The sequence below is a fragment of the Budorcas taxicolor genome, chromosome 5, assembly GCF_023091745.1.
Source record: "Budorcas taxicolor isolate Tak-1 chromosome 5, Takin1.1, whole genome shotgun sequence".
NCBI classification, from domain to species: Eukaryota; Metazoa; Chordata; class Mammalia; order Artiodactyla; family Bovidae; genus Budorcas; species Budorcas taxicolor.
The window spans coordinates 109,043,622-109,057,951 of record NC_068914.1 but is presented as its reverse complement, the minus strand read 5'-3'; the positions used below and the strand labels follow the sequence as shown (position 1 = coordinate 109,057,951).

Here is a 14,330-nt window from a genome sequence, read left to right as displayed (position 1 = left end):
CTGAGATGGCCCCCAGAAGAATGTGATTATACATTTACTTACACTTTCAATGCTGCTGAATGCTAGCAACATTCTAGGTTTGGCTACAAGGGGCAGGGAAATTAATCAAGACATGGAACTTGTCTTTAAAGAGCTTTAAATTTACATGGAAGATTTATTAAAAAAAAATTAATATCCAAGGCAAGGAACAGCATCTGACCAGAGGAGCTGTTATCAAAGTTTGAAGGTGGGTAGATAATTAGATAACTTCAAAACACAGGAAGAGCTTCACTGAAGAGCGCAGTTGTGAGAACTGCGCCTTGAAGTTATGACTAGAATTTCCCTTGGCAGCAATGAGGCAAGGGCACTGCAAAAAGAATGCTATAGCAAAGGTCCAAGGATAAGAACAAAAGAGGTATGAGCGCCTGAGTAGCTTATTCATTCACTCAGCAAACAAATATGAGGACAAACCCTTGGCCAGCTGTTATGCTGAAGCACATGAAAACAAACGCAGCAATCTCTGTCTTAGGGGAAGTAGTAGGCGACAGAACACTCAAGAGCTGTGGAAAGGCAGGAGCAGGGAGGCTGGGATGTGATCTTTCTCGCCCCCGTGCTTTATACACTATTTCCATCAGCCAGCATGTCCTGTGCCTGGTAAACTTGTTTCTCAGCTCCAAAGGTGATCTCCTCTTTGTAAAAGTCTTCCCTTTGTGGTAGAATTACTATTATTATTTTTTTTACTGTGCTCCTGTAACTTCTTTAAAAACATTTCTATTAAAATATTTCACCAGGCATTAGACTGCTTTCAGCTCTGCAGAGGCTAAAGACCACTCACCTCTGTAGCTCTGCATTTAGCAGAAGAACCTCAATACGGCTGCTGAATGCTAGGTGAATCGATGACTCATGGGAAAGACTCAACAAGTGGGCACATGAGATTGAGATGCAAAGTGTTACAGTAACACAGCAGCACCAATCTGGTGAATCCCTGATACTTCAATTCAGACAATCTTTAAGTAAGCTGAAAGCACAGTCCCTTCTTTTTTCTAAGATTTCTAACAATTTAGGTAAATGAATAATCCAGAGAGCCAGAAAGAGAATATGACAGCATGAAAAAGCGAAGAAAGCCAAAAGTAATCAAGACAGAAGTCAAAAGACCAAGTTGAGAGTGCTGACACCCTTATTTATAAAAGAAAATATGTTCCATTCTGTGTTCCCCTAGCACACAAACATAATGTCCCAGTGCTATGAAAGCGAACGGCAAAGGTCAAGGCCATTTAACTGCTACAGGGCCCAGGGCTCTCATCTATAAAAAGGTGCTATAAGCAGATGATTCCAAAGTCCCTCAACTCTAACACACTGCAGCTAAACAAGAAAAAATAAAAAATAAGCAAGCAAAGAAAAAAAACTCAGAACACTGGCAGTTTTCTTTAGGCTGTAAAAGAAAATCCTGGGAAGATGCAGCAGTTTGGTAAATAATTATCTGAGTAATTTCACCTCATTCCTGGCTACTTCACAGGCGGTCATACGAGGTCTCTTCCTGCCCCTCCCAGAGCCCTGGACCGGAGCCCTGGATCTTTCAGCAATGCTGAACCTACTTTGCTGCAGCTCTTCTTGTCTTTTTCTTCTGTGAGGGTTCCTCTTGAGGCCCCAGCTCTTCCTCCAACTCGTCGTCGTCTCTGGCGGCAGTCTCCTCTTCTGCTTCCTCTATTGCCAGCCCTCTGCCTTTTCTTCGCAGATCCTGGGTTGGTGCGACCTGCAGATCTGCTGGGTAATACTCATTGCTACAGTGGAAAGAGATCAGACAGATATCCTAAACGCTTGTGACAAATGTGTGCCCCCAGTTCATAGACTCACACACAGAAGAAACGCCAGAGGCCCCTTAGTGGAGGTCTTCCACAGTATTTAAATGCAGCCTTTCTTAGGGACCTTATCTGACAAGTCAATCACTAACTGCAGAAGAGAGCTGCTTCATCGTTGCACTGTTGAGAATAACTGAAATGTCTATTTTGGACTAAGCTGAAATCGGCCTCCCTGTCTCTGGAACCACAACTCGGGGAGGAGTGTGTAGGGGTAGATGATATTACAGTATTTAGACCATGCTGTATGTGTAGCCCAAATACACTGTTTTGAGGATGTCCTTTCAAAAAGAGTGCCACAACAAATTCCAGTCCTCCAGGTATGGCCTGGTAAGACAGGGAGGACTATCAGTTCTGTTGCTTTTGAGGGAAGTCACAATATGACAGACTCGAATGGAACGTCCAGGCAGTGAAAATCAGTAATGCTTCATGTTTTGGCTCCTCGAAGCTTCTGCAGTTGGTATTCATATGTGTTATTGAATTCCATAGCTTAAATTTTGGTCCACTGTTGTAGGTAACTAATACTACCTTGAAGGCTACTGTTCAGTGCATTACTTTTGTGTCACTTTGGGTCATTAATCTAACAATTATAAACATGTTGTCTATTCTGTGCATGACGCTGGGTTATAGATGTGAGGAAACTGATCAGACTGACTTTAAAGTCCTCACTCAAAAGTATGCTGACACATGTTTGAGGACAGCATCCTATAAACACACCTTAAAGAAATATACTACAGGTTAATACACTACACCACACCTGGAGGGCTGAGACACTACCAGGCTCAATGCTGTATTCTTAGCTAGCAGGCTCTTGCCCTTAATAAATTAAAAAAAAAAAAAAAGAATGAATGGATGAAATGAACAAAGTTGCTCTGTCCTTTACAAACTGTACCATCACTATTTAAAAACATCCGTATTATACTCTCAACGCTCAATTAACCAAATGAAGTATTTTTATAAATAAGATAGTTCATACAAAGCACTTATAAGAGTGTCTATAAGACACAGCAAGTAGTCATTAAATGTCACCTATTATTAAGATACTGTTTCTATTGTTAGTCATTCATTTCTGCTGCTGGTTTGGGGCTTCTTAGAAAATGTTTACAAGGGATTCACAGTTAGTACTAATATCAAATTATTTGAAAAATATTTAGAAGTATAAACGTATAAGCCCCCAAAAGAAAAAGCCCATAATGTATTTCAAAGCCAGATTTAAAGGTGACTCTTGGGTTTTCCATTAGTTTGGATCATCTATCAAGATATTGGTTATAGGTATTAAGTGCCAATTCACCTTAAACATTTTTTAAAAATTATATCTTTTTAGTCATTATCTTTTTAAACTCAGAGACTCACTTCCTGTTACAGCCTCCTCTCTCCATCCCCACCTCCACAGTACCTAGTCCCAACAGAGGTAGATGTTTACATGAGGCTAAGGAGTAATGTATTTCTTTACAGAAAAACTTAAAAAAATCAACATGACAGGAACTTCATATCCTACTAACACCTTTAATACCAGCTTACATAGGTACAGCTCCTTGAAATTCACAAAACAAATGATAAACATTACTTTACATGATCTTCAAAACAAGGAAAGGAAGCTAAATGTCACTGTTCTTGTTCTAGAAATAAATTAAAGCCCAAAGGGTGAAAAAGAGAAAATCATTACACTACTACCACCATATCTATTGACCTGTGTGCATCTTTGCTCGTAACCTTTCCCAGAATGAATTATTCATGCAAACCTTTTTATTTATGCATGGGATCCTTTCTCCCCTTACCTATTCAAAGACAGGGCTCTAGCGATTTTAACCCCTCTGGTGTGACTAATTTCCCCTCACACCAGCATTACATACATAGAGACTGTTTAATTAAGTTAAACAGCAATACCACCAAAGGCCTTCTTTCCATTCCCAACTTCCTTCCACCTATGTCTGCTTCCTTTCTGTAAGAACTGTCCATACTTGCTGTTTCCATTTTTCTTCTCCATTTTCTCTTAAGCCCATTTTAATCATACTTTCATCTCTATCAGATTAACCAAAACAACTCTTGTTAAGGTCATTCTAAAGTCAAAAGTCAACCCTTATTCTTCATCTAACTGATGTCTTAGAGATCTGATTCCACTGATTACTATAAGAAATACTGAGTGGTCTTAGTTCTTCTATTACTCTGTCCTGGACTCCTTTGCTGGTTCCTTAACCTCAAAATATTACAGTTGGTCCTTGGAAATCTTTTCTCCCTGCATTTACACCCCAGGTGTGACTTCACTCCCTATCTCATAATTTTAAAATCTATCCATATACTGATGAGTCTCAAATTTATTATCTTAAAACCAAACCTTTCCTTTGAACTTTAAACTCCACAATCAACTGTCTACTTGAAATCTCTACTTAGATGTCTGTTTAGTATCCCAAATTTAATATGTCTTTAAACAAAACAAAACCAAACAACTCTTGATCTTCCCCACAAATCAGCAAACTTCTGCATTTCTTCCAATCTCAGTCAATGGTAACTTTCTCCTTCCATTTGCTCAGGCCCCAAAAAACCTTATAGATATCCTTATTTTCTCCCTTTTTTCCTTACTGCATACCCCCCACCACTCACAACCCCTATCCTACATGTAATATTAGCAAATGCCTCAGGTTAATCTAGTTGCAATTCTTCAAAAACGTACCTTTTTAAATTGAAATCTGAAAACTGTCCAAAATTCAACTACTTCTCACCATCTGCATTACTCCCACCATGGTCAAGTCACCATCGTTTCTTGCACAGACTTTTGCCATCTCCTCCCAACTCCCCTCCCCAGTCCCTCTGCTCTCACCACTTCTGTCCCACAGTCCATTCTCAAAACAGAAGCCAGAAAAATTCTAGAGAAAACATTCGTTGTGTAATCCTTGTTTAACCTTCCCAAAGGCTTTCTATTCCACTGACAATAAAAACCAAAGTCTTTACCGTCACTTCAAAGCCCCTACACAAATTCATTCTCCTGTTAAATTTTTTGCTCTCACCTCCAACTACTTTCTTCCTGGATCACCCTGCTGTTCCTTGAAAAGGCTGGCAGGCTGTGGTCTGTGGCCTGTCTAACCCAACCCTACACCATTTTCCCATGTAACAAAATGATAACGGAAAATTTACCTTTGATTGACTAGTACTGTTCTATATTTTGCACCCCTTATCTTTAGCGTTTTAAAGCAATCTGACTCTCACAGAGCATATCTAGTCAAAGTAAAACAGTACTCCAGAAAGTTCTTGTTATTCTTTGAGAGCACATTCCTCAGCATCATGAGAAACGTTCAAGAGGTTCAAAACCGAGTGGCTTAGTCATTAAGACAGTATGGTACTGGCACAAAGACAGAAATATAGATCAATGGAACAAAATAGAAAGCCCAGAGATAAATCCACACACCTATGGACACCTTATCTTCGACAAAGGAGGCAAGAATAAACAATGGAGTAAAGACAATCTCTTTAACAAGTGGTGCTTGGAAAACTGGTCAACCACTTGTAAAAGAATGAAACTAGATCACTTACTAACACCACACACAAAAATAAACTCAAAATGGATTCAAGATCTAAACGTAAGACCAGAAACTATAAAACTCCTAGAAGAGAACATAGGCAAAACACTCTCCGACATAAATCACAGCAGGATCCTCTATGATCCACCTCCCAGAATACTGGAAATAAAAGCAAAAATAAACAAATGGGATCTAATTAAAATTAAAAGCTTCTGCACAACAAAGGAAACTATAAGTAAGGTGAAAAGACAGCCTTCTGAATGGGAGAAAACAACAGCAAATGAAGCAACTGACAAACAACTAATCTCAAAAATATATAAGCAACTTATGCAGCTCAACTCCAGAAAAATAAATGACCCAATCAAAAAATGGGCCAAAGAACTAAATAGGCATTTCTCCAAAGAAGACATACGGATGGCTAACAAACACATGAAAAGATGCTCAACATCACTCATTATCAGAGAAATGCAAATCAAGACCACAATGAGGTACCATTTCACACCAGTCAGAATGGCTGCGATCCAAAAGTCTACAAGCAATAAATGCTGGAGGATGTGGAGAAAAGGGAACCCTCTTACACTGTTGGTGGGAATGCAAACCAGTACAGCCACTATGGAAAACAGTGTGGAGATTCCTTAAAAAATTGCAAATAGAGCTGCCTTATGACCCAGCAATCCCACTGCTGGGCATACACACTGAGGAAACCAGAATTGAAAGAGACACATGTACCCCAATGTTCATCGCAGCACTGTTTATAATAGCCAGGACATGGAAACAACCTAGATGTCCATCAGCAGATGAATGGATAAGAAAGCTGTGGTACATATACACAATGGAGTATTACTCAGCCATTAAAAAGAATACATTTGAATCAGTTCTAATGAGATGGATGAAACTGGAGCCAATTATACAGAGTGAAGCCAGAAAGAAAAACACTAATACAGTATACTAACGCATATATATGGAATTTAGAAAGATGGCAATGATGACCCTGTATGCGAGACAGCAAAAGAGACACAGATGTACAGAACGGACTTTTGGACTCTTGAGGGAGAGGGAGAGGGTAGGATGATTTGGGAGAATGGCATTGAAACATGTATACTATCGTGTAAGAAGCGAAGTGCCAGTCTATGTTCGATACAGGATACAGGATGCTTGGGGCTGGTGCACGGGGATGATCCAGAGAGATGATATGGGGTGGGAGGTGGGAGGGGGATTCAGGATTGGGAGCTTGTATACACCCGTGGCGGATTCATGTCAATGTATGGCAAAACCAATACAGTATTGTAAAGTAAAATAAAGTAAAAATTAAAAAAAAAATTAAAAAAAAAAAGAGTGGCTGGGGTTGAGTTACCTGAAAGTACTTTTAAGCCCTAGGCAGACAAAAAAACAACGAACAATAGGGCAAGAAACAACAAGGCCACTGTGCATTGATATAAGTCAGTATGGCCTTTCTTACTTTGCAACCTGGAATTTTTTATTAAAACCATTTATGAGCTGGTTAGATTTTGATTCATGTAAGAACAAGTAAACACAACTAGTTTATTTGTTATCCATAGAGCCAGTGTTTTAGAGATGTGCTAGTGATTTGAAAAGATGACAGATATAAGAACTCAGCCAATCTGGGAATTTCACTTTGTACCTTCTCTTCCTCATACCCTACTAGCGACATATTCCTAGGAAAGAACACTTACTTGATAAATCTCAAGAAAAGTGGGGAAAGCTCCCTGGACCGAGGCTCTACCCTTTCTGGAAATTTTGCCAGAGCTTGCCAGAGCAAAAAACGAAAATTGGTGTGGTCCAGTCTTTCCTGAAGGTCAGTTTTCAATGTCAACTGCTTGTGATAAAGAGCTCCAACGTTTCCTTCCTGAGTCTGCTCCCAATTTGCATCTCCAATGGACTTCTCCTCATCTCTTGTGTCATTCTGCAATGCTTTCTCTGAAAGAAAAAAGGTCATCATAACCACTAGAGAAATGTTACTAACAACATCTATGTATGTCTTCCAGTGGGAGAATCTCCTTCTCTAGTAATACAAGCAAACAATAAACCATATACAAAGGTTATTAAAGATAATCTATTTCTCATTTCTGTTTCCCAATTTCATGTGTAATTAAGCAACAGTAATTAGGGAATTCCCTGGCTGCCTAGTGGTCAGGACTCTGCCCTTCCACTGCAAGTGGAACAGGTTCAACCCCTGGTTCAAGAACTAAGATCTTGCAACCCTCACAGCATGGCCAAAAAATAATTAAATGAACAATCTTTCCCCCCACCCCTCAGTTCTCTTTAAATTCCTTTACATACCAGCATGTGTAGCTGCTTTTTCTAGATGCTCATAGTAGACTTTCCAAAACTGCTTATTTTCCATTTCATGTGCATGAGAACTAAGAGTAAAGATCATAAAACAAATATGTAGTACAGGTCTTATTTTGAGAGATCTCACAGGGAAAAAAAAAGTAAAAAAGGATATAATTAAAATATTAAGTTATCCCTGAATTTGAGTTATAAGCAACTTTTGTACTTCTTATTTTTCAAAATACTTACACTACTTAGAACTAATAGTTAGGCTTTTGAGAGGGCATATATAATATATTTCCAATCTGACAAAAAGGGTAGACAATCTGAAGACAAATGCCTACAAAAGAATAGATTTCTACAAATGAGGCACAACATATGCATTTTCATATGATTATGACAGTACTTTTTAGAATTAAAGGGTTTTGGATACTAGATAGCGAAGGTTTTAAGAAGTCTTATTTTAAAATTAAAGTTTGGCTCAAGGATTTTATATATACAAATAAAATTATGTATTAAAATTTTTACTTTTATTATATTACTGTTACTATAAAAAATTCAACAATATAGACATGCAACATAAAGTAAAAAAGAGAAAGTTCCTCAAAGTGATTTCAAAGCACAGAGAAGCATATATAAAACATCTGACTTGTCAAACACTTGGTATCAGATAGAATAAATTAATGTTTATCTTTTCTTCACCTTGTCCCATAATGTCTTTAAGGTAACTATAAATACTATACACATCCAGTCATTTAAATCACACCCTGGAGTACAATACCGGCTCCATCATTCTGCAGTAATGAAAGCACAACAGCTTCATCCATTTCACCCAGGCTTACCTTATGAGTTCAATAACAGGATCCCAGAGAGCACTGAAGTTTACATACAACATGCCTAATAAATAACGAAGTGGCACCTGTAATCATAGAGAACTAGTTCAGATCAGCATCAAAATGCAAATATCCTGACTTAGGACAACCTGAGGTTTGGAAGGAAGCTTGTGTTTTAAGAAAAAAACTTCTATGTATCAATACAGATTTCAGTTACAGTAATTTCCATCCTCTCCCCAAAATGTCACTGGCTATTCAACACTAAAGAAGAATCACTAAACCAAACATAGTATTCAAACTCACTCCAGATGTTTATGCATGAAGAATGTATCTGAATCAACAGATTTGACTCATGATTAAACTCACTCCTGACAAACACTGCCATCACCTGACAAGACAAAACGTGAACAGTAATTAGGAAAGTACAGGTGCCTAAGAACCCAGCACAGTACTGTGAGTGGCAGCTGGGGCTTCACGAGCAGATATATGAGTTCTTAAGACTATACATCAAGAGTTTAGTTCAGAGGACGTAAAGTCTTCTCAATCCCTTTTGGAATGATAACCACTGTCACCAGCATCCCCATGTGCTCAGGAAGCATCATGCAACATGGTAGTTTCATTGTTATTGGGGGGTGGTGCTTGTATCTACTTTAGCAGCAGAACCCTTTTCCAAGTGAAACATAACATAGGACATACAAAACAAGTTAGGGACAGAACTGCTCTGACAGAAACAGGAATGCCTCCACTTGGCCTTCTTCCCAAAGGGATCATGATATATCAAGGGTAATGGACAGAAAATGCCTCATAGAGAAGGTAGAGGGCTGACGTCCTGCTGCATTGAAAAAATCGGGAGGTGAGTTGCTATTCAGTCGCTAAGTTGTGTTTGACTCTCTGCAACTCCATGAACTGCAGCACACCAGGCTTCCCTGTCCTTCACCATCTCCTAGAGTTTACTCAGACTAATGACCACTGAGTTGGTGATGCCATCCAACCAAGAGACTCTCAAGTCTTCTCCAGCACCACAGTTTGAAAGCACCAGTTCTTTGTACCTGGCTGTTAACTTGACATTGCTCCTCCTGCTGCTACCTACTATTTACCCTCACACATGTGTGCTTAGTCGCTCAGCTGTGTCCGACTCCTTGAGACCTCATGGACTGTAGCCCACCAGGCTCCTCTGTCCATGGGGATTCTCCAGGAAAGAATACTGGAGTGGGTTGCCATGCCCTCCTCCAGGGAATCTTCTCAACTCAGGGATCAAAGCCAGGTTTCCTGCATTGTAGGCGGATTCTTTACCGTCTGAGCCACCAGGGAAGCTCCCTTATTCTCACATACTATACACACTCAGGAGAAGGGAGGATAACAGAGTATTGTTACTATTGAAAAGGCTGCAGAGTCGTTTAACTCAAAACACTAAACAGCTGGGAATTTATTTAAATTCTTTTTAAAAAGTTCTTTTTTAAAAAAATTCTCTCCACTTTTCCCTCTTTTAAAAAAAAGCTAGCTAGGCAGATCTTAAAGTATAAATTAAATATTTTTTTAAAAGTGTTTTACCTCCTGTAATGGCCCATCAGGGACTGCAGACTGCACTGCATCGTGCCTGAGTTTTCTCAAATGAAGGAGCTTTTCTCTGTAATCATTCACAGTGGCTGGCACGAGCTCTGCCTGGCGCAGTATAGCAAAGACAGACTGACGCTCTGAGAGCCCATCATCCTGAACAACCACAGGAAACCAAGAGGAAGGTCAGTGTTTTTATTTTCCAAAAAGAGTTATCAAATGTGCACAGAAGTCTAAAAGATAAAAACTGGCATATATTAACGTTTTAAATTAAATAAGTAACACATTTTTGGAGTAAATGATTCTTTCTTCACACTACTTACTTTTTGGTCAGTAATTTATGTTTAAGGTCTAGCACAGGCATGAAAAGTAAAAAAATCTCTAGACTGGCAACATTTATCAAAATAAAGCAAATGTATATATACTTTCACTGTACAATTCTACTTCTAAGTAGAAGTAATTTCTACTTCTGGAAGCAGTCATTTGTGTTACTGTACAGATATTTGTGTAAGAATGTATACAGCAGTATTATTGGAAATGATGAAGACTACCAATAACCCACCTAAGCATCCAGCAAGAGAGAACTGGTTAAATACAACATTTTAAACAGTGGGGCACTATTTAAACTTTAAAAGAAATAAGGTAGCGCTGGAGGAACTGACATGGAAAACACTGTGTGACACCATTTGTTTAAATTATATAAGTATGTACTAAATTATATACATATGTACAAAAGTCTAACAGTCACCAAGTAACTGGATTTTCAGTGATGGCCTTACTGAAAGTGCAGGAAAAAGAATTACAATTTTTTTTCTTCAAATTTTGTGATAGATATTTACATAGTATTTGAATTTTCTGCAAAATTATCATTTTAGGAAAAAATATATCATATTACATTTTTTTTAAGTTATCCAAAATGAACAGTTAAAATACCTCCATTAATTCCGGAAGCCGAACCTCAAAGTGGTTTAGGATCCTTATTGTCAAAAGTCGAATCTACAGAAATTAAAAGGCATGTTTCAAACTCCAAAGTTGAAAAGCAAGAAGAAACTGACAGAGTCAATGAGAGCTAGAGTTAAGTTTCATGGAATTATAAACGATATACCTGCCACTTGTCAGAGTAATACATATTTATTCTATCTTATTTCATATTCTAACACCAACCAACACCTGACTCAAACGGTCCATGGGAAAATTAATGGCCAGACTGGACTGAGAAGATAACGAAACCGTAAAACCATGCTCATAAAACCATGCTGTTTCTTTGAACTATGACACTATAAGCATCTCTATAAATAAGTGCAAAGATTCTGACTGAACTTCTAATTCCACTGAAATTAGTGATCCTTATTTACAAGCAACATGTTCAGGTATTTCTATACACCTTAATGAGCAGCAGAATCACCTAGAAGAAGTCTTTGAAAAACCGTGTGGATATTTTACTTCCACCTATGCCTGCTGAATCAGAACTTGGGACTGTGGCGACCCAGAATCCATATTTTTAGTAAGCTCCCCAATTAATCCTGCTGTAATCAGCTAGTAGGTCAGTGTTTAGGAATCACGGCTTTAAACAGAAACCACCTCAAAGCAGCATTTTCTGATTAAGGACCTCTGACAACCCCTGGCAATACAAATAAAAACAAAAGATGAGAGGCAGAGAATACACCACAAAACCATAGTACCTTGGATATACCAGTCGAAATGTTTGCTTGTAGCTTGGGAAATAATTCCATTAAAGCCTCCTCTGAAAGTGGCCCCCTGCAGCCACATAAGGATAATCTCTGATAATAGAGATCAGCCAACAGCAACACAGATGGCTCCAAAGGAAACGTTCTGCAACGAGATATTTGTTAGACCCCAAGTGTGCCACACACCCCAAAGAAGTCAGGCTATACTAGAAACCACAGAAGATTATCACTGACGGAAATGTAAGACAGAACAGGTAAAAGTTATATGTGGACATTTAGCATCACTTAAGACATGAAGAATCTGAGGCTTAGCAATAGTGAGTCACAAGCTCAAGAAAAGACACACAGCCAAGTGGAGGCAGAGACAGGATTATAATACTGTATTGTGACTAAAGTCCAATGCTGTCTTTTCAGCAATAAATGACAATGCCATATGAGAGGATGTGTAATATTTGTGGGGTGTTTTCCATGTCCCAGGCACTGAGTTATGAGGGAAGAGGTACAGAGCAGGGGCCGGCACACCAGCTTTGGGGTAGGGTAGTCAGCCCATCCGCATCAGCGATGGAACCCCAAATAAGCCACTTAACCGCTGTGTACTATCCTCCAACAAATATCTATTGTCTACCATGTACCAGTGACTTTTCCTAGATATAGCAGGAAACCACAGAAAAAGTCCCTTATTCTAATATCAGAACGTAGCTCACAAGTAAATAATTAATGACAGTGGTGAGGATGGTGGACAAAAACAAATTGGGGAAAGGAGGCTGGACAGAGAAGACTGGTGTTGGGGGTCGGGAGGGGTGGTCACGGAAGGCAGAAACTGAAGGAAGTCAAGAAGTGAGCTGCAGGACACCTGGAAGAAAAGCACTCCAGGCACAGGGAGCAGCAATGCCAATTCCCAGATAGGTGTGCCTGCCCCTGTGAGCAGAACTGAGGCAGCCACTCCAGCTGGAACAGGCTGAACGAAGCATGATGGGGGATGAGGTCAGAAGCCAGGGCTAAGATTACAGAGCCCCAAGGAACACCACGAGGACTGTGGACTTCATCCCGCAGGAGCTGGATACCATGGGAGCAGGGTTTCTCATCAGTGGCTCCACTGTTGTGTGGACCAGGGACTTCGCTGTAGGCCCGTCCTGTGCACTGCAGGACACTCCTCTACCCACCAGACCCCATTGGCAGCCCCCAGTTGTGACAATCAAAAAGTCTCCAGAATTGCCCCTGGCCAAAATTCAGTGTCAGAGGGTTGTTGGCAAAAGAGTGACATGTACTCTTTCAACTGAAAAGAATCACTGTTGATGGGTTCAAAACGGACAGCAGCAGGGCCAGGATGGAAACAAGGAACCTTGTTAGGAAGCTACTGTCATCACCAGATGAGAGATGGTGGTTCCCAACAGGGCAGCAGTGGGTACTGAGCACCTAGGATTCTGGATTTACTTAAGAACGTTTTTTGGGTTGTGCTGGGTCTTCACTATTGCACGGACTTTTCTCTAGTTGCGGAGAATGGTCCACCCTAGTTGTGGTGCGCAGGCTTCTCATTACGGTGGCTTCTCTTGTGGAGCAATAGGCTCTAGGGCATGCGGGCTTCAGTAATTACAGTTCCCAGGCTCCAGAGCACAGGCTCAGTAGCTGTGGCTTACGGGCTTAGTTGCTCCACAGCATTTGGGATGTCCCCAAATCAGGGGATCAAACCTGTGTCTCCTGTATTGGCAGATGCGTTCTTTATCACTGATCCATTGAGGGATGCCCCTGAATTTATTTGAGAGCTTTAGTTCTCCCTTTTATAATGTGAACAGTACTTCCAGTTCAGGGAGTTGTGAAGATTGCATTAATTAACATACAGAAAATACTCAGAAGAGTGACCAGCACAAAATGAAAATACAATAAATGCAATTTGCACAGTTACCACTGCACTCTGGGTTTGATTCTATCTCTAAGAGGGCAATACGGCTATTCCTTTTTGAGAATAAAGTGGAGATGAACTAACTCAAGGCTACTGAGCTGGTAAGTAGTAGAGACAAGGTTCAAATCCAGATTGTCGTGGCTGTGAAACCTCTGGCTTAACCAATAACCAGCCCACATTCAGCACAGAGGCCTCCACCTACAACTTTTACAACCGGAGCTGTCACCGCCACCCTCCAAGCTGATCCATTCCCGTTAGAGGTTTCCAGGCCTCCGAGGCTAAAAGCACCTGCCTGGGAGACCAGCTGGCCTTCTGCAGGGGACAGACAAACCCTACTCTGTTATGAGTGCCTTTCTGTTTCAAAACCTCCACAGATGCCTTAAATTCTTCCCACTGAAGAACACAGTGTGAGAAGTTTGATGATTTTAAAGAAACAGTGGCTAGGGGGCAACATATGTAATATGATAAGTAGGATGACAGCAAATTCTCTCCTTAAAGGAATTTAAGGCAATTCAATTAACAATAGAGACAGGGCTGCCTTGCCCAGATTGTATTATTGCAGTAAGTCTCCAAACTGGTCTCCTTTATCCTCCTTCAGTCTCTTCTCAATATAGCAGCTGGAGTGATCCTGCATCAGCCTGAGTCACTCCCCTATCAAAAAAAAAAAAAAACCCGGGCTTTCCCTTTCACTCCCGAGTAAAAGCCCAAGCCCT

The 14,330-nt window shown here is 40.1% G+C and overlaps 1 protein-coding gene across 1 annotated transcript in view; it reads right to left on the bottom strand.

Moving 5' to 3' along the window:
* The window catches only part of UTP20 (UTP20 small subunit processome component), an 86,999-nt gene that overhangs the window by 54,771 nt on the left and 17,898 nt on the right, over positions 1-14,330 (bottom strand). The window contains exons 16-22 of the mRNA XM_052640944.1: positions 11,712-11,862; positions 10,963-11,025; positions 10,027-10,185; positions 8,485-8,561; positions 7,652-7,731; positions 7,045-7,288; positions 1,575-1,760 (exon numbers count right to left, since the gene is read on the bottom strand). Of these exons, the coding sequence (XP_052496904.1) occupies positions 1,575-1,760; positions 7,045-7,288; positions 7,652-7,731; positions 8,485-8,561; positions 10,027-10,185; positions 10,963-11,025; positions 11,712-11,862 (960 nt within the window). The remainder of the gene's footprint in view (positions 1-1,574; positions 1,761-7,044; positions 7,289-7,651; positions 7,732-8,484; positions 8,562-10,026; positions 10,186-10,962; positions 11,026-11,711; positions 11,863-14,330) is intronic.